The sequence below is a fragment of the Formica exsecta genome, unplaced genomic scaffold, assembly GCF_003651465.1.
Source record: "Formica exsecta isolate Colony F162 unplaced genomic scaffold, ASM365146v1 scaffold164, whole genome shotgun sequence".
In the NCBI taxonomy this organism is placed as follows: Eukaryota; Metazoa; Arthropoda; class Insecta; order Hymenoptera; family Formicidae; genus Formica; species Formica exsecta.
Genome location: NW_021848957.1, coordinates 322,351 through 344,215, shown reverse-complemented (window position 1 = coordinate 344,215; position 21,865 = coordinate 322,351). Strand labels below are relative to the sequence as shown.

At 36.9% G+C, this 21,865-nt stretch overlaps 1 protein-coding gene across 1 annotated transcript in view; it reads right to left on the bottom strand.

Annotated features, from left to right (window-relative positions):
- Window positions 1-21,343, bottom strand: part of LOC115233229 (homeobox protein B-H2-like) — a 31,052-nt gene extending 9,709 nt beyond the window's left edge. The window contains exons 1-2 of the mRNA XM_029803543.1: window positions 20,642-21,343; window positions 5,681-5,903 (exon numbers count right to left, since the gene is read on the bottom strand). Coding sequence (XP_029659403.1) covers window positions 5,681-5,903; window positions 20,642-21,092 — 674 coding nt within the window. The 5' untranslated portion in view covers window positions 21,093-21,343. The remainder of the gene's footprint in view (window positions 1-5,680; window positions 5,904-20,641) is intronic.
- Window positions 21,344-21,865: the final 522 nt, after the last annotated feature.

Genomic DNA, 21,865 nt, shown 5'->3' with positions numbered 1-21,865 from the left:
AAATTGTAGATAAAAAATAAATAAATAAAAATAAAAAAATAAAAAGAAATGTGAAATGTGTTAAGATCAAATTTTTCTTAATCATTACAAGATGACGGTGATAGGTATCCGTCGCTAATTTTCTAGGATCAGCATAAGTCGCGCGTCTGAGCGGATAAATCTCGACGTGCGAATTACGAATGGCACAAGTACGTCGAGTCTCGTTGGTATTGCGATTAAAATGCACTTTCCGCGAGCTGAGCTATAAGCACTCCAATATTAAAGATCGAGAGGCGCACGCTCCGTCAGCGTTAGCGTGTACTTACCGTGGCTCACTTATGGCCGAGCGCGTAATTAGCCGATAAGTGGAAGCGATTTGCCGCGAATAACGTAACGAGTCCTAATGTCTTCTAAACAACTCGAACGACCGTGTGTGTTCCAGGCATGCGCCGTGGAAATGCAAGAGAAGCGTAATTATCGGAAAAGCGCTTTGCGGGTGAATCGCTGCGCGTTTAGCTTCTCGGCGTCAATTTTCACGGAAAGTTTCGCGCGGGAAGACATTGTCGATCGTGATTAATGTACGACGAGCACATATGTATATGTCGAGGGTATCTACTCAAATCTTGTAGAAAAACTCGCTGAAAATTTCCTGATTTTCCGGGCATTTTTGTTTAAAATTCCAGGTAAAGAGAATATTTTAAAGTTTTTTTAGTGTGCAACTTTTTAAAATAAGTTTTTTTAATACATGCGTTTTCTAATGCTTAGAGCACTCTCGTGCAAAGGAAAAACACAGACCCACTTAAAATTGCCACTCAAGTGCTAAACTTGCAAATGTACTGAAAAAAAACTGAATGGTTTCCGTAAGTTAAACTTTTGCATTTGCATAATACATTTTCATTTTTTTATTACTAAAAATTACAATAAAAAATATATACTGTATATTCAATATTTTGTTGAGCAATTGAATATCAGGATTGGGAAGTAACGCGTTACTTGTAACGTCGTTACCGTTACAGTTACTTTTTTCGGTAACTGTAACGGTAACAGCGTTACAAATTTTGTTTGTAACGGAAAAAGTAATTTCGTTACATTTTTTGGTAAGGAGTAACAAATTTAAGTTATTTTTATCGTTACTTTTTTCGAATTTACTCGGTATAATTTTCACGTAAAGTTTGTGTTATATATAAAAAAACTAACGGAAATTGTAACAACTCGCTATTTTTTGAGTAACGGTAACGGAAAAGAGTTATTTTTTAAAATTGGTACGAGTAACGGTAACGATATAATATATATTAAACACATATATAATTTATAATTCACATTTATAATTACAACAATTTATAATTCACAATTTGGCTTATCGACGGATTGCCAATTGCTTACAATATAAGAACAAAATGATCAAAAAGAGAGAATTGTTTAAAAAATTCCCCGAGTCCCAATAAAATTCCATGAGAATTCCCTGATTTTTTCAGGCATGAAAGAATTCCTTAAGAATTCCAGGTTTTCCATGTTTTTCTAGAGAGTACATCCTGGTTTCTGCATGTATGCGCAATTGTGTTCAGGTGAATCATTCTTGAGTGCAATTTACGCGTGATTCACTTGCGTGCGTGTTAGTTGATCACCCGATGAATGAGACATCAGCAAATGGAATTAAACGTAACGTTTTTAAACTATTTATTTATCATGTATATGTGTGTAATTTTGAAATAAGCACACAAGATTTTTTTCAAGCAAATCGAATCGTATACGGTTTGATAAATCTGACTTCTCTTTTAAAGAGAGAATCTATCTAATATTCATGAAGCGAAAAAATGAAGACATCGCGCGTGAGTCGAGTAGTTGTTCAGATAATTCAATGACCGTAATTAACGTACAATTGATGACGCGCGCACGGACTGATCAACGATTAAATAAGACGGTTATGAGAATGGAAAAAAAATATAGGAAAGAACACTCATTAGAGATAAATCCATACTTTTCCAAGGAAATTACTGTGATTACTTGTTAATTACGACATCTGTGAATTGTCCATCACAGAACACATTTATCTACATTATATCTCCATTTATTTTCTCTCTCTTTCTCTCTACACATATTAAAATTTATTTTTCTAAAATTTAGCACGTTCAAAAATAAAGACAAAATAATTTCGCCGCACATTTTGTCTTACGATCAAAAGCAAGTTGATCTTCTTCGAAAAATTATCATCCCGACAGTACTTTATCACGGATAATATCTCGGGAACAACCATAAAAAAAATTGACTGAAACTTCAGACATAATGTGTACAGCTTTTTTGCAGATACACTATCTGAATTATCAGACAGAATGCTATCTGAATTTTCGGGCATACTTCAATTTTCAGACACACTCCTCTGAACTTTCAGAAAAACGTGTCTGATTAAAACAGATTGTTTGAAATTTCTTTCAGACAACCAGATCTGAAAATTCAGACAAAAATGTGTCTGAATCTTTAGAAAATTTTTGACAGTGAGATTCGAATCATAGATCTCGATTTAAAATCCGCCATCTGAGTGCAAAGCGCAAGATTGATTTGACGTGCCTCTAAATATTACGTTACGTGCTTCCGATATCGAAGAGCCCTGAAGCTTCTGTTTTCAAACGTGCGTTTCGGGGAAAAAGGGAGCGCGGAGGCCTCTCTTTCTCTTTCTCTCTCTTTCTCTCTCTCTCTTTCATCGACGACGTGGCGCCCGAGGTGTGGCCGGCGCCTCCGTTGAAGAAGCGCCGAGTCAGAATCGCATCGGGACGATGCAACGAGCAGCAAGACTTTAAGCGGGCACTTAAGAAACCGCCTGTCAGTCAGGAGCGTCACTAATTTTCCCGGGCTTTTTGCCCGGGCGCGCCTGCCTTCCCCTCCTCCCTTCTCTTCTACCCCTTCCTCACTGGTTTCTCTCGCGTCCTTTCGCGCGGGCACACGTGCCCGCTTTGGGTACCCTGCCGTCATTCTCGTCCTAATTAAGCGCGGCTGAATGTCAACATGGAGAAAATTAATTAGCGCGTCCTCGGACTCGATTTCACGGGCCCGAGATATTGCGAAGATCTCGAAGCGCGCTGATCATGCTGATACGAATTATAATTTATATCGTTTTTTTTTTTTCGAGGGACATATGATAAAAATTGTTATATATTATTATATATTAATGCAAAAATTTTTTATTTTTTTTATTCTTTTTCAAACTATTTTTGCAATAATTGATACATTATTAACAGCTCGCTCAGCTTAATGTTTTAGAGATTCGAGACGCGTATAAACACAATGATACAGTCGGTGTTATTTCTTTTTTTAAATATGATGACATGTACAAGCATAAGCTAAAATGACGAGAAACATACATATACATACATATAACAGTAATTTACGCACTATACAAAGAGTTGTGAATCAGAAAGTATCCTTTAGCCACTGCTGTCCATTACCTACGCCGATTCAACGTAATTTCACGAACAAACTGCTAGACTGTAGAAATAAATAGCCGTAACGATTACAGTCGCGTATGCGCGTAAGCGAGGCCACCGTGTCATGATATGGGAAACGAGCCAGCGTCTTTAAAGAAAAAAAAAGAGAGAGAAAAAATGGTGAATGACGCACAATTACGCTTGAAAAATTGAACGGCCACCGAAATGCAGGTAGTGGTAGTCTTCCTCCACGAGCGGCGCAACGCTTGGCAGCGCCCGCTGCCTGTCATTACGCCATTCGCCCTCCACCGGTAATTGACAGTCTAATGACACAGTCTAGAGAGTTCGCCGCTCGCCTCGTCTTTTCGTACATCACGATCACGTACGGGGGATTCTCATTAATGATTCGCCTTCTTTGTGCACGATCGGCACCGCTTGTCTAAACTAAACGGCCGCCGGCGGGGAATCGCGGAGTCATGACTTGTGGGTGTTCCCTTGCTAATCACCGCGCGTTCAACACGAGAGAACTGTGATAATTAGTACATGGCGAAATTAATGAAGCGAGGATTTTGCACATCTCGAATGTTTAAGATCAAGATTTTAAACGGCGAATCGGAGTTCTGGTTGAAAGCCATCAAAGTAACATGAGAGGAAAAAAACGCAAACCTATAGAATTTCTAGACTTTTTTTTTGTTATCTAAAAAAGATAAGTTTTATTTTTTTAATAAAAAGATTAATTTATGAATAAAACGGAGCGAAAAATTGCATGTCATGAGAGATTCAAATAAGGCGTGATAAATAAAATGCGTGTTCTGGTATTATTTGTTCATGAGAGGGGAACTTTATGGAATCTTCCTTGCCAATTTTACACTCGTTTATGTGGTGGATAAAGCCGTATCGAAATGATTCCGAAGAACTATTCTGCGTGCGATTTTAATTTTACTCGGTAAACTTTCCGCGCGGTATTGGTGTGAGTGCAATCACAACGGAACTCGATGATTAGATTGGTGGAAGGAGGTGGATAGCCCATGAAGCCCATGAAGCTCATGAAGAATCAAGAGCACGAGACTACTACAGGCGCCACTGGATGACTTTACGAAATCGCATTTACAAAGGATGCCGCGGAGGATTTGGAAACCGACTCCAACAGCGTAATCTTACTTTCGTAAAGCAACCGAGACGACGGATTTTTAGAACGCTGGTAACGCGATGAGCCAATGTATAAAATGATAATCCCAATACTTTAGATCAAATTCTATCTCCTTTCTAATATCGATATATTTGAATGAGTTTTTTAATAATTTTAACAAAAAAATTGTTTAATATACAAAACATTCAATGTAATATATTATGCAATTTTTAATTACACACACACGTGTAATCTTTCAAACAGAAATCTATTATAATAATCGAAATTATATTTGGCCTAAAGACGATATGTATATTGTTTATTGTTTATTGTTTATTGTTTATTGTAGTAAATGGGAAAAAAATGTATACTATAATATATGTATACATATATATTTAACTTTGTACATGTATATATATTCTTAAGTTGCAAAACCGGTAATAGAGGCGCATGACTCTCGAGATGTTTGCTCGAGTTTTGGCCAACGATCCTCGCGTTTAACCACGTAAACAACGCCTTTGTTGGCTGCCGCGATTTCCATTTACGGATTCGACACGCGCCTCACAAAGGACTGCGCCGCCATGCTTCCGAGACCGGGGGATCGTGATGCGGAGCTTTCTATCCGATATTCAACAATGTAATGCGAGCATCGAAGGGTCGATTGATCGTCATGCTTTGTCTCTTTAAAGTCTCTCGAACTTTTAACGGTTATTCAAATTTTTTACGCATGCACAATCTCGATCGCGCGCGGAGAAATCTAATAATTATCTTTCAATAAAAATCTCAAAATTTATATATAATATTATATATCTATAATATTTTAATGACAAACCACATTGAAAAACTTGAACGCAATATTGAAAATTATTTTCGAATTCTGTTGCTCAGAAGAAAGGCTTGTTAAACATGATAAAAATTTCCAAAATTTAATATTACAAAGCTAAAAGTCTCATCGATAGATTTAATTCGTAGTTATCATTGTGTGCCAACTCAAAGGAATTTTGTAGACATAAGAAACCACTATCGTCATATTGGGATCGTTTACACGTCCGTACGGCGGGCACAAAATTAATTAACGTCCGCATATGCTTCGTGTCTCGTTTTTAAAAATTAGTAACGCGCCTCTTCTCTTCTCTCTTCGTGTTTCGCTTACCTTCTGTTTTGGTACCACGTTTTCACTTGCGTGTCCGTCAGCTGCAGTTTCGCCGCTAGCTCCATCCTGTCCTGCACGCTTAGATACTTTTGCCTCTCAAAGCTCTTCTCCAGAGTTTGAAGCTGGTGATCCGTGAACGCCGTACGCGCTTTACGCTGTTTCTTACTTTGTGCGGAGCCCAGGGAACTCGAAGACGAGCTTTTAGGATCATCCTCTTTGCCACCTGAAATTGCAAAACTGTTGATATTGAATGTCTTCTTGCTTTCCTACCGTCTCGTCGGCACAATTTGCAATTAGCTACAACGTTAGAGGAAAAGGCAAACACATATTCTAAATTATTGAGCACATATTAGCAAAAAGTATTTGAATATACGAAATTTAATTACAATAATTTTTTAAATTATTATTTATTATTATTATCATTCAATTATAATCATTTTATTGTTATTACTTTAGAAAATTATAAAATATATCCGTATGAAAATTATATTTCTCGTTTAAAATTGCAAACAAATTTTATATTTTAACTAAGTTTTTATTTAATATTTATACTGAAATTTTTTACTTAATATTTATACTGAAATCCTGTATTGTTCATGGTACTCATATATCAACGGAGGCAATTCTAGTACAAACGTTTTGCCAAAAAGATCGCTATGAAGAATCGTCGGTCTATCATCGGACCAAGGGAAGGACTGTAAAGGGCCGAGTGTGGCTTTTGTTTTCGCGGAGGGTGGAATCGATGCGCGTGGATTATACGCCATGGTCGTTGGCTGCATGGCGATTGCAGTTGCCTCTCTATCGACGAAAGAGAAGAGAGAGAGAGAGAGAGAGAGAGAGAGAGAGGGAGAGAAGAAGAAGAGAGGGAGAGAGAGACAGAGAGTATATGATCCTTTTGTTCTCAGTTCAACTCTCCGCGCAGCCGAGAGCCGATTGGCTGATATCGCGGATTGGACCACGCAGCCGCGTTGAGACGCCGCAAATTATCCCTCCGATACGTAGCCGTATCCGGAAAGAGATAGAGATAGAGAGAGAGAGAGGGGGTGGAATTCCCTGAGGAGACCGATTACACTAGGATACGAGTCACGCTCACACGCGGCACACAATCGCGCGCTTGTTCTTATTTCATCCCTCTTAAATCTCATATCACCTCATCATCCTTGTTTCGGTCATAGAAGGAAATAATAGGGGATGCGTGATTTTCCATTTTACGCGTCATTTTGATGAAGCGGAAAATTAAGGATTATTGGAGACGAATAAACGATATATGCATCAATAATGCGGTTTGTTTGGAAATGGAGGCATGTGTTTTGGATACCTAAAGGCCAATTTTCTCTTTTTAAATGGAATGTTATACTTTTTACGTCACCAATTAGAAGCGCAAATTAGATACGTCACCTTGTATATTTACCTTGTATATTTAACGCAAGAGAAAAAAAGCGTAGACTTTTAGGCATTAATGTATAATGATCATGATAGTATCTTTAGATATGGGTACTTAATTCCTACAAATATTGTTGGCACTATGGCTCCTGAGATATAATTTCCAAGCTGTGGTGTAACCATTTCGAATATTTTTTTTTTAAATATAGAAAAGCGTTTCAAATATCTTTTTCTTTCTTCTCAAGTATAGAAACGCCTCGTCAGATAGACCCTCCTTGAATTTATCCCGTAGCTGGGGAGGGTGTGTCTTGTCGCGAGTAAATCGAGCAACCTCCCGAGTAGTCCCGATCAGAAAACCATCGAGACTTAATCTCCCGAGGGAACGGAGGTCCGTACAGGCTTCTGAAAGTATCTAAAGGCCCGTTGTCGCGAGCTCATCGATTGGAACGGTCGTGGATGGCGCGATGGGAGAAGCATTCTGCTCGAGGTGGGAGAGAAAACCCGGGTGTATGTGTGTGGGATACCGGGGAATAATATAGAGCCGGAAGGAAGGCGGCGGGGGAAGAGAGAGAGAGAGGGAGGGAGAGGTCGGGAAGATAGAAAGCTCCGTGGATTGAGTTAACCCGGACGAAAGCGCGGCTCTTAGCCCCCGTTTGATCGGCCAGATTCGCTCGAACGGGTCCAGAACCCGCTGCGCCATGTTGGCTAACACGGCGCGCGCCAAGACTTGTTTGCGAGAGGGGATGGGGTGGTTTGAAGAAAAAAAGAACGAGAAAGAGAGAGGGGGGGGGGGGGGATAAGAGCGGAACGGTGGAAACGGAGGTTGGAAAACTAAATTTACTATGTGATACACTTAGAGCCCAAGAAAGGGGCAGGGGCAGGAAGTGGAGGGTGGGGGGTCCCTCCGAACCGAGCCGGTCGGAGTTCTACTTTCGAGAGAGACACTTCCAAGACGTTAGGCGGAACTTTTTTACCCCCCTCGCCCATTCCCCTCCTCCTGACCCGCGCTACGTTTCGCGCAGCGAAACTCGAGAACCATCCGCGGGAAACATCCGTCTCTTTTTTTTTCCGCGTTACACGTTCGTCTGCGTGGCACGTAAGCTCCCTTCTCCCCCCCTCCCCCGGACGCGGGGCTTATCTGTGTTCGCCTCGTCCTTACCGAGAACGTGTTCGCGCGCACCACCCTTTTTCACTTCGCGTTTTCACTTTGACGCGAAATGGCGACGCCCATGACGATCGGCTTGTGCGCAAAGTGGTTTCCATCCCAGAGTTGAAGTCACACGATCACCTGCGTTTCGATCTTTGCGTATCGTATACGAACGTTTCAGAGAAGGAATTAAAACACAAAGTATATCTATCTAAACTGACTTGGAATTAACCGTAAAATATACGGCAAAAGCAATAATCTGTGGAAATATGTATGTTTCGCGAATAATGCGTTACGAATAATCTCATTAACCTTTCGTGTCGAGACACTCATCTTTTAATCTCTATGTATTATTTTATAAAATTCATACAATAATGAAAAAACAGATATGTCATATGAACGTTTGCACAAAATAAGAATAAAAATATTATTAATTAAAATATTTTTTAAAATTATTATATATACAAGCAGCATTTTTTTGAAGGAGAAAAGAAAATAATATAAGAATTTAATGAATTAAAATTTAATATAAAATAATTTATTCTGAAATATCTATAAAAGAAATTTTGCTACGAATCAAAATTGATGTTATATCTGCATATGACTGTCGGCTGTATATTTGCTGTATGTTTGAGGGTTAAGAGAAAATTTAATACTGTTCGTCTAGCAAAATTCAAAAATTGTGAAATGGTAAAAAAGTTCTTTCAAGTCATTCATGTAGTAATTCATTCAACATTGTAATTTTATTTAATTTTGTAACTTAATAACTTTCTTCAACATGATCCATATCTTTTTTATCTGTAACAATAATTCTTTTCGCTCCGCCCTTCCTTTCTTTCTCTTTTTTAACGTCATAAATTTCACATAATTTATTACGCTATAGAGCTATAAAGCCAATTATTGTCACTTCCAATATTATTCAATTCATTGATAAAACATCACTCATCATACGTTCTCAAATCGTACGCTCAAATAAAAATTCAGCTCTTTAAAATGAATCTATTTTGCCAACAGGTAGAGAGCAATCTAGATTTGCTCGGCAGATTTTTCTCTCGCATGTAATTTCGGTAAAGTTTTCAAAATACTTTCAAGAGGTTAGCAGGGAGACGATCTGTCTAGACGTTAAAAAACTTAAGCATTCTCTTTTGGCAGCTGAGAGACTAGGTTTTCCTTTATCTTTTTAGTTTTCACTAATAAGATATCAGGTAATGACATCGGATATATGAGCCTTTGTTCATGATTATACAATGTGTTACTATAATTTTTTAGTTTTTTTTATCTTCAGTTCGTAAAATAAATTTTTAAATATTTTACACTTTTTTATTTGTGTATATTAATACATTAATCATGTGTCATTAATAATTTTTTTCTTTCGGTCCTAGATCTTTGTATCAATTCCAAGAATTTTCAAGCAGATGATGGCGTAATTTCGAAAAATTTTGAGGTGCCACGTATAAGATGCATAAAGATAATTTTTATTTATAACGATAAAAAGATTTAACAATTAATATGTAGTATATTTTCTTCCATACTTATGGCACTTCGAAAACGTTGAGATTATAATTAACGGTCCCGGTTTTTAATTTTTCAAGTAAAAAATTAACGTTTTAAGCTTGAACTCGTTTTTCCCCGTTCTTACTTTCGCGTGAATTAACGCTAACACTCGTGGAGAGAGTGTATCTCCGTAAGTTATGATGGTAAACATTCCGTTTCCACTGTTAGGGAGCGAAATGTATATTTTAAAGGTGGGTTGTTCGAAAACATGGCGCCCGTAACGGATGCGTCGCGTATACGCGCCAGTGAAAATCATGACGTATTTTCTCAAGTCGTATTAACGCCGAAGGAGAAAGAGCGAAGGAGAAAGAGCGAAGGAGAAAGACAGAGGAAGGGGGGTAGGAAATGAGAGGGTTAGGGAGAGGGGAAAGAGGGGCGGGCGTGGAACTTGCGTGCTGCAAGCATCGCCGCGGTACAATGTATGGCACATAAAAGTGAGATTAACAGGATGTTTATCGAGCAATTATGCGCCGCTGCAATTAGTGCCAGCATGTTGCCGTCGTCGTCCACGTCGCGGTCAAATCGTTCACGTCATTAATGGTAATGGTCTCCGCGATATTGCAGTGCGATTTATTATATAAACGAACGGTCCACAAATTTTAACGGAATATAATCAGAGATTGAAGTAAAAAATAAAATATCTTAAAAGTTATTAAAAAATAAGAACTGTATTGCATTTCTGTTTTTCTTATTAATCTCAAATCTAAATATGTAATAAAATTAAAACTAATATTGTAAATACGTATATAAAAATCTATAATTAATTAATTAGAAATTTATAATTAATTATAATAAACTAATATGTTTCAAAATTCTCTTGCGATACCTTTACATTTTTATTGCAAAGATCTTCGTCGAAAGTAATGGATTTTATCTTTGTTAAATATTCGAGTGATTGTTAATAATAAATGGTTTTCTATAAAAAGTAAAATCTTAAGAAATTAATAAAAAAAGAAATTGCATTGCATTTCTGTTTTTCTTATAAATCTCAAATCTAATTTATAATTAATTATAATAAATTAATATTTTTCAAAATTCTCTTGCAATACTCTTACATTTTTCTCGGGAAGATCTTTAATGATGGATATTTATATCAAGTTCGTCGAAAGTAATGGATTTTTTTTTCTGTTAAATATATTCGAGTGATTGTTAATAATAAATATCTCGCGTAAGCGTAACTCGTGTAGATCTTCTTTTACATAAAGAAACTATATCAAATAGATATTGAATGCACGAGTAACGGCAGGCAACGTCCCAAGTGCGATCGCGTTCTTCGTTATATCGTTACTGGGCCAAGGACTGCATGCAAAACTCGCAGACACTGCGACGAAGGATGCGGAGAGAGTGCAGGGCGCTAGTGGCTGCGGCTAGAGAGAAAGAATCAGCCGGACGGATCGTAAAAATAAGAATAATAAAACTTTCGCGAAACGTTGCCTCGCGCACTTTATGATCTCGGTGGATGAGAGCGGGAAGGAGAGAGAGAGGGGACGGAAAAGCCCGGAGTTTCTCATTGTGTGTTGCGCGATTTTATTTGCTTATTGCTTTATTTCGCGCCGAGTGCGTCGCGTAAGTAATCCGGAAGAGAGTTAAGGGGAACTGCACCATCTACATTTTTACATATAAAATCTTTATTAATGCATAAGAGAAATGTAAGTATAGGTTATATGTTGTTGCCTTTATACATGAATTAAGTACGTAATCATTGAAAAAATTATAAAAAGATCGCGGTTTGGAAGAAACATAGAGATGCATGGATTTTTTTTTTTTGCTTCTTAATTATAGATTTAATAGAAATAATTATCTACTGCAAAATATTCCAGATATGGATCTACATTGCCTTTATACATGAATTAAGTACGTAATCATTGAAAAAATTATAAAAAGATCGCGGTTTGGAAGAAACATAGAGATGCATGGATTTTTTTTTTTTTGCTTCTTAATTATAGATTTAATAGAAATAATTATCTACTGCAAAATATTCCAGATATGGATCTACAACACATATACAAAAATATTTTATGCACATTGTCTAATCTAATTTCCTTAAAGAATAAAATCTTTATTTCCCCAGACAATATCAAACATTTATATTGCATTTATGTCTTTTATACACAAGTTAAAATCAAATTTCTTAGGAAAAAAATTAACGATAAAGATAAAGTTTTGAGGGTATTTTTCTACAGAAGCTTTTATATGAAAGCTGCTATGGAATTTTGCTTACAAATGCGAGTCACACCTCTTCGCTTGGCCCCGTGTCGTACGGGATGTTCTCTTACCATCGCCACCTACAACCCCTCGTATATCGTATACAAAGGCGGTGGCCCTCGACGGGGCAGAATCTGACCCCTCTTCTGTATTGTGTTACCGCGTCACCACCTTTGGGGGAGAAAACACTAGGGATAATGTTATGGGGGCAACGTTTTATTGCCTGCCCACTCTATTTCGCAGCGATCCCACGGGGGAACAAACTGTCGGCGAGAATTTTAAAAACAAACTTACGGGGTTGAACCAAATTAGCGTCCCATACGTCGTGTATAGTCGACTTTTGATTGTATTCTTTAAAACTGTATTACAGTTTCAATACTCTTGTCAACGTTTTAATTCCGTATGTGAAACGTAAAGTATAAATATGTATAAAACAAACACGAAATAAAATAAAGACACAGAATAAAATATTATTAAGTTATTATATAAAATATTATTACGTTAATTTTTGTAAAATTATTTTATATTATATTTTATTTCTATAAAATTTATAAACAATGTGTCTTTAAAGTGACTATTTATTTGGGTGAAAAATTAAAAATATTTTTAAAAAATTTTATACGCTGGCTGTATGTCCATTGTTATACAAATTCAAATTATAATAGATCAAATATTTTTTTTTTATTTCCCTTTTAGATTTCCCATCGTTAATGATAAATGTGCAAGAATAATTAAATTAGGTTCATAAAGTATATATTTTGTTTAAATATATATATATATTATACAAAACGCAAAAAGAAATATATAAACGAAGAATTTATAAATGCAGATAAATATTATATAACATTTGCGGACGGGCAATAATAGTATTATTACATCATACATAAATGATATAGTTACACGTCGTAACGTTGTAAGATCGGCGATTATCTCGCGCGATCATAATAATTCCTCGATAGCTATCGCTTCGTAATTTATTTAAGGATCTCATAGCAGAATAAGGATTGCGATGGTGTCGGTTTACACGACACAAAACTATCGCAGCGCGGAAACATTATAGGAAAAAATGCAATCGAGTGTTACTGTCAGATCATATTATACTTGAGCCTAAGGTTTCCACGGGGTGCGTAACGCTCGTGTTTCTCAAATTTCACGAGCGCATTCCGCGCATGCGGCGAATAGAAATACAACGATTGCATCAACTAACGGTTACTTGCGAAAACGTCAACGCGAGTTCTTCATTTTACAAAGATCAATTTCAGCAAGCCTGCTAGGTAATTTTAAAAATTAAGATTATAGCCAACTATCTATATTTATATTTATTTTCCGAATAATATCTTTTTTTGTAACCTTTTGTATCTTAATCTTAAATAACTTATAAAAGTCTTAAAAACTGTAATAATTATTTAATTATATTTATTGAATTATATTTATCGAATAATTATAATTAATATTATATTCATATTGTTTAACATTTGTGAATTTTATGTATTTTTTATTTTTAATTATTTATAGAATTTTATATTTGTCAAAATACTAATTAGATTATGCAGTTTTATCTTTTGTAATAAATATTGATTTTACTGTAATAAAACAGCTACAAAAAATTAATGCTATTTAGTATTACCAGCTATAAATTATATTTTATATTTTAGATCGTTATATACAGATCGTTATATCCAGGATCATCGCATCACCTGCTAATGGAAGATTCTTGAGATTATTTGAAGACGATTTTTTTCCTCAGCGAAAATGTCGGGACGTCAATAATTTCCGAGTTATAAGCGATTTAAAAAGAAGCTTAGTTTTCTTTTCAGTTAATTTCGGGTAGAGTTAATTTTAATAGAGAATTTTAATTTAAGGCTTATTGTTAGTTACAAAGATATATGATGGTATAAAAATTAAAGAAACTATAAAGTATATAAAATGTCATAAAACTTTTGTCCGAAATATTTTTTCACATATTGCACGGTTTCCTTCCATAATATTTGATTGAAATCAAATAATACCAAATTAATTTCGAGTAGTTATTTCTACCTAAACGTAAAGCCCATATAAAACATACATATATCTCATATTTTTAACTACTCTATGACACATTCAAAGTCCATCAAAATCGGTGAGAAACAATCCAAATCCTTTCCTTGTCAGAACGAAAGAATGTTGCGATTACCGACATAATTGGAAAATTTTAAATCTACCCCAATACATTAGCAATAATCATCTGGTTATTTTAAACGAACACGGCTCGAGTCACATTATATACTGTCGGACTTCGCTAAAAACTTCCTCGCCGACAGGTGTTTACCGTCATTGTCGGGATTCACGCGGTTGTTTTCCAGCGTTCGCCTAACGAGATTCTCAAATCCTCTTAAGCGCCTGGTATGTCCGCGTTGACAGACTTGACCTCGCTCTCTCGAAATCGATATCGACTTCGAAATCATGCCCGACAGGCGATTATTGGAAAGAATTGCGGAGAGAATTGATTAATTCGATCGATTAAATCGCCTTAATGTGGAGCAGATTTGGAAATGATCATCGAGCGAAGAGTCGATTTGAATCACAAAAATTTAAATGACCGTTTCGTTTCAAATATTGCGAAATTCTTCATCATCGTACAACAGACAATGCGCTTCTGCGCATTGTTACCTACGTAAACGTTTGCCTCCGACGGAATAATTAATCACCCGCGCATAATCTAAGATCACCCGCTTTGTAAACACGATATACCCTTCCTACGCGTCGTGAGCTAATCGCGCGATCACTGCCTACGATTAGATTTATCACGATATTCTGTGCAGCGCCAAATCGTGACAATTGCCAAATCTTAAATATGTTAAAACGCAGGATTAAATATTGGTCAATTCGTTGATACGAGATGTGATTGAGAAAATCCTGTACATTTTAAAAACCTCATAAATATTTTCAAAAAAATTTTCGTAAAATTATTTTTTATTATATTTTATTTCTGTAAAATCTATAAACAAAGTGTTCCTAAAGTGATTATCTATTTTGGTGAAAAATTAAAGATATTTAAAAAAATTGTTATACACTGGCTATATGTTCATTGTTATACAAATTCAAGTATTTATAAAAAATCAATTGTTTTTTTTTATTTTCCTTTCAGACTCATATCGTTAATGATGAATGTGCAAAAATAATTAAATTAGGTCCATAAAGTATGTATTTTGTTGAAATATATATATTTTTTCATATCTTAAAGATGTTTTTTATAATTCCTATTATTTTGCAAAATAGACAGTCACTTCAGGAATACTCTGTATATTTTTAATACTTTTTAAATAAAATCGCGCTTCAATTTTCATTCCAAGAAACATTTTCGCGCAAGATCCAATGACGCATGCACTTTATAAATTTGCATTATCGTTTTCTATTTGATACTCAGATAATCGGTTTTCTTTTCTTTTTATTCGAGTCACTCGGAGCCTTTGCTGGCCGACATCGTCGTTGAATCTCTCTTGATATTCAGATCGCGGGATTAATTCCGCGTAGATTGTGTCGTCAAAAGTCCGACAGCCGGCACGCAAAAAGGCGCCTTTGGGATCCGAAATTGCTTTCGTCTCGCGAAAGTCCCTCGGATATAGGACTGCTAATCCGCGCCGGGATCTAAACGGTTGCCAATCATTTCCGGTTCTCGGATTAGTCGCGCGTCGAAAAGTCAGCGAGCTCGTCCGTAAGGGCGTGAAACGGCTTCTGGCAGCAGGACCTTCCGGGCAGACCCATGATACGGAGATGACAACAATGTGGATCCCGGGGACGAATGTGTCGGCTTCGTAAGCGGATTACAAACGACTTGCACACGCGTCCGAGAAACGATATTCCCGCGCGGAGAAAGATCGGTTCTTTTTTTTTTCACGCCTTTCTTAACCGGCTAGAACGGCAATGCATTGATCCGACGTTAAGATTTGTATTAAAAAGAGGAATATATGTAGGAGAAAGTAGAAATGAGAAATATCTATTATGTTTCAAACGCACGTATATGTGTGTGTGCGCGTATGTGTGTGTGTGTGTGTGTGTGTGTGTTTATATTTTAAATTCAATGCACTCGAGGAACGTATAATCATAAATTATATAGAGATATAAACTCATAATTTTTATATTTTTCATAAAAATATTGAGATTTTAATGCTCCTCTTAAATTTAAAAACTTGTCGGATGAAAAATTTCTTTCTTACGTTCTTATTTTCTCTTTTGGTCCGTAAAAAATTTAATTGATATCAAGTAGTAATACACGACTCTTATATACATCAGTTTTTAATTATCAACACAAATTCTACGGTGTAAATAAATAATAATGCGTGGAAAAAATCAATTATATATATGACTGAGAAAGCAATTAGGAGAAATTCTAATTTTATTGTAAAACATACGCGTGTATATGTATAGGGTGATTCTAAATAAATGCGAAAAATTTTAGATGATTCTTTATCGAAAATTAAGGGGGGTCTTTCATAGAAACATGAACATTTTTTACTAGTAAAAAGGATACTTATTAACATTTTTTAATCCTTCCGTATCGTTATAAGGGGATAAAACTAGCAACCCTTATTAAATTTTTTATTAGAACTTTTTAACGGGGCGGAATGTAATCATCTAAAAATATGCGTTAGAAAGCTTGATTTCTTTAGAAATTTTTTTATTTCTTTAATTTTTTTTGTAAAATCAATAGTTTTCAAGAAATAAAAAAAATACATTATTATGCACAGCATGCTGCTAAATGGCATAGGTTTTGAGATACAAGAAGTTGAATTAATGAAAAATATTAATAAGTATCTCCTTTTTACTAGTGGAAAATGTCCACCAAATTTCATTTTTTTAACTTGTCCAAAATTTGAGAAAAAAAATAAGCTAATTTTTACCTCTTCCTTTAAAAAAGTGTAACTCCTCAGGAAGGGATGTAGGAGTATATATAATATTTATATGAAAGACCCCCCTTATTTTTCGACAAAGAATCATCTCCTAAAATTTTTACACTTATTCAGAATCATACTATATATAATGATAAATATAAATTGAATTAAATATACAATATATTTTCTTATACGCATTATGTGTGTTCCGCTCTGTGATTAGAACGGCGTCGCTACATTAAATTGCCCTTATTGCGTCATACACTTCCTTGCTCATCAACGCAGTGTAATTGTCGCTAAGGACATACCCGGAGATACGATAATTAGGGGTTCGGGATCTCAGGGAGATGTAAACAGCATAACGAGCGATCAGCGGCGTATATGATCGATGCGTAAATCCGTCGACAATTACGTCTGGCTGTTAGTCCGACGTTAATAATTTTCTAATCAACGCCGTGTGAAGGATCGATGATCGTATTTGTACCGTGACATGCTGCTGCTGCTGCTGGCCACACGATGATGGCGAAATGTAATAATCTAGACGGGAAATTGGAATGAACGTTCCTCCGTAAAAAAAAAGAGGAAGAAGAAAAAAAAATCGCCTGGGCCAATCTACGTGAAAGCGTGCAATTACGTCGGCGTTACTCCTCCTAATTGTCCTTCATTAATAATTCCGCGATCTCCCCGCGGCACGGATGGCGTACCACGGAAGGTGGATACCATTTACGATTATGGTCGCGCGCGTCGGCCGCTGACTGATAACACCAATAACGAACGCGCGTTATTAGCTTAAAAGAAAAAAAAATAATAATCAAAAGAAAAACACTCCGCGTTTTAATATCGCTCGTGTGCTCGCGCTTTTTCTCGTAAAAGCGTTACCAACTTTTTACAAGATCTTCGCCTTGATGGGAATAAGGGCTCCGGTTCGTATAAGGAACTGATGGTTTGACTGCAATGTAGGCAACCTTGCGCAAATATATATCACAATAATAATTAGTTATACATAAATGACTTTTTGATGGATTTTTTTATGATTCTTACGTTGAAATGCGATATCTTGTTATTAATTTTCTTCTTATCAATATTGGTTATAAAGTAAATATCTTTTGTCGATATATATTCTTCGGTAAGTGTGATTAAATACAATGTGCTAATAATATGCTGAAACACATGGAGCTTACTCGTATATAAGAATCATTATTTGAATTATATTTTAAAAATATACACACACAATATTAATATTTTATAAAAAACATTTGGTGTTATAAACATATTTCTTATAAATGTAGAATGCTACTTTGCAAAGTGTTACTTCAAACAAATATATGAATCATGATCATAGGCTTGCTTTTGGAAGAGAATTTTATAAATAAAATGTCGAAATATATATATTTTCTTTTAATTCAATCTTCTGCAAGTTACTGTATATTTAGTCCTAGTTTAAACTTTAGAACACGGAAAAAAAAAATTTCGCTACCATAGCTAATCATGGTTTGCAAAATAAATTTCTAAACTACAGCAAAACGGTTTGCTGTTGCACTTAATAAATAGGTGTCACAGCTAAGATTTTCGCTGTCCATATATTACGACTGAAATCTAGTTACTACACGCAGTTTTTAGCTACGGCAGCTAATTTTTTTTTTCCGTGAACGAAAACACATACGATCGTGTCGATTTCAGTTCAGCATACTATATCCCTTTATCACACACGCGGCACTTTTGCCTATTTCTCGTGTCACCGTAGCTGAGGCAAGGACGACGATTATCGATTACCATGACGTGACTCTCGAGATTTTCAAACGCTACACCGTCGTTGGTCTTGTCCGTGAAACACTTAAGGGGCGGTTATAAATAGCGACGCAAGCGTTGCAAGGTGCGAGCCGTCGCGGCGAGTCAATGTCGTGGAAAAATTGGCGCCTCCGCTGACGGCCCGCTGCTGCTTGTTTTTGCAACGAAGCAGCATTTTGGATTTAGCACCGCGAGCGAGAAGCAGTATTAGTGTCGCCACTTCTAATCACATCGCCATCGTCCGCGTAATTGTTGGTAATGCGCTTCTTTGAGAAAATAAGCCGATTACGGGACAAACAGCCGTTGTAGCGAGCGGCTTCGCGTTTAGAAAACAACTATCCCTGGTGAAAAGGAGGACGGATCGGTAAAAGAAACTGTGAATTAATGGAGATTGGTTGCCGATACGCTTGGTATAGGTCACCTTAATAGCCCCTTCAAAAGAGAGAAAACGCAACGCGGTTTTCTATGATCACTGTGTGATTCGTAGCGATGTAACAATTTTTTTTTTGTTAGATCGTAAGCGTAATGAAAATCGAATAGCAGGTAACACTTTCCGGATGATTTACATTTGTATTTACGCACGTCATAAGACTAGTAATTTTCATATCCACTTCGGACAATTAATAACGTGAAAACTGCGTTACGATTAAGAATCGGTTCTATTCGTTTTATATGCGTCTCTATTATGTGTGCGTACGAATTTCTGCGTAATACGAGTGTTCTCGACATCTTACGAAATTCGGCGTCATCCGATCAAAGAAGTTAACGACGATTTAGCACTTGTTCAGCCGGAGGGATTAAACTCCGGAGGACACAGCAGCACAGGTAGAAAAGATGAATGAAACAAATGAGGGTAACATAATTAAAGCTTTCGAAAATGCCGAGCTCCAATTTAGAACCATTAGAATCCCTAAACGTTGTTGGTCGAATAGACCCAACAACTTGAAATGAGAAAGAGAGAGAGAAAGAGTAAGAAAAAGAGAAACGTTTACCTCTGTCCGCAGAGAGAGATATATCTGATTCTCGAAAGAGAGGCACTCCATACAATCACAATCAGCGACGGTCGACGTGATCTCACCGATTGTAACATCCGGTCGAAAGGAACCATGTACCCCGTAAATATCCTTGACACCTTCGTAAAAATCCACGCAAGCGATCAGATAAGTAGACAAAATCTCAAAACGCAACGAAAGAAAGCGCCGCTATGATTCATTTTACCATCTTTCAACCGAATAAAAATTTTAATTACCCAAACAATCATTTTAGAAATTGATAAAACATCGTGGAGTTTTTTTTATTTATCCATTATCTTTTACGGGTCACTAATTATGCAGTAATAAATTATATGTCCTGAGAGAGAAAAAAGAGATGGAATCTGACAAACTATCGGATGGTCATATAAAGTTAAGTTCGTGAGAAATGCGAAAAATTTAGTAAAGAATCAGGAATAAAACTGAATAGCTAATGCTTAATAAATCTTAAAGTAATTGCTTGATGTTTTAATATTTAAGTTTTGCTATATAAAGTAATACAAAAATATGCAATTTCGATCAATTAATTCGTGCACGGAAAAAAAAATTAGCTGCTGTAGCTAAAAACTGCGTGTGGTAACTAGATTTCAGTCGTAATATATGGACAGCGAACATCTTAGCTGTGACACCTATTTATTAGGTGTAACAGCAAACATCTTAGCTGTGATACCTATTTATTAAGTGCAACAGCAAACCGTTTTGCTGCAGTTTAGAAATTTATTTTGTAAACCATGATTAGCTATGGTGTATTGAACTTTATTTCTTCCACATCGCGTGTGGAATAATAGCTAACCCGTAACTCGCTTTTTACCTGACTGTGTCGAATATAATCTTTTGTTTTTTGCTTAAAAGATTCTCTCTCTATTACTGACATGTAAATATCGTTAGAAAGGGTCATATATACCGATATTGTTGCGGTTTCATTACATCGTTATAACGAGCGACGAGCAGTTTTGAAAGCGTATAATAAAGTGTGATTTACCATTGGACGTAACGGAAGCGCCGTCGTGGTGGCTGGCGTCGCTGTCCTCGTCTAGATTACTGGTGCTCAAGGACGTTCTGGACTGATGCCTGACACTAAGGTCCCGCGGCGTCGAGGGTGGACTTCCGGGTGGCTCCTGGCCGGACTGGTGCATCTTGCTAGACGCGCCGCCCAGGATATCGGTGATCATAAACCTCGATCTCTGCGGCATCGTCGTTGAAGCGTCGCCCCTTTCCAGCCCATTGTTGTTATTGTTGTTGTTGTTTAGATTGTTATTGCGCGAGTCCAACCCGTTGGAAAGACGTTCGATGGCGACGCCGTTTCGATCGACCATGTTTTCCAGCCGATGCGCCTCCAGGCCGGACATCCTGCTGAGATTCAGGCCGTTATTGGCCACGGCAACGCCACTGAGAGCGGCCACGTGGTGGTTCTGCTGGTGATGGACCGTCATCACGGTAGACGCAGGTGGTTCCTTCGGGCTACGGGCACCTGCAGGTGCCTCTGTCGCCACCCCAGGACTTGCCCGGTACCTGGGAGACAGAATCTTGCCGACGGTGACGACGTAGTCTACGCCAAGAAGATCGTGCCCTCACTAATTCAATTTCACTTCACTGTAATTCCGGATAGACTCAATCTCTGAATCACTTCTCCTCTTCTATGTGTGCGACGAGCACGTAATTACCTGACATTCTTGACGCTTATCTCGAATCCGCTGCGGTGCGTTGATTTTTTGTTGAAAAGGTCAAGAAACCTTGTTTGTTCGCATCGAGGACATGAATTACCCTTATCGTTTTAATAAACCTATCAGAGATTCATTCGATTTACAAAGGCATCGGGGCCTTCAAATCGCGCAAATATTCAAAAACAGTTTAGTGAATCTGCTGGCAAAAATCATCCGGGGAAAATCTGACATAAATGGCGCGTGAAACTGATACTCGCGTCGGGATGCGTGTGCACCTTGCACTTCCTCCCGTTCACTTGGTCGCTCCACCTTTGCTACAACCTTCTTCCCAAGCAATTAAGGGGCCGCTCGACTCAGCTCCCCGGTTAATTGCTAATTGGCCACTTAACATAATTGCCGCGCGTAAGAGCGAAGCCGCCGACCATTTCCGTTTTCCTTTTTCTCCTTTTCCTTTTGCACGTTTAATTATTAATTATTTTCATATAAGTCCCCCTCTCACTTTTGCACAATTATACGATGGTAAAATGACAAATTGTTTGTTC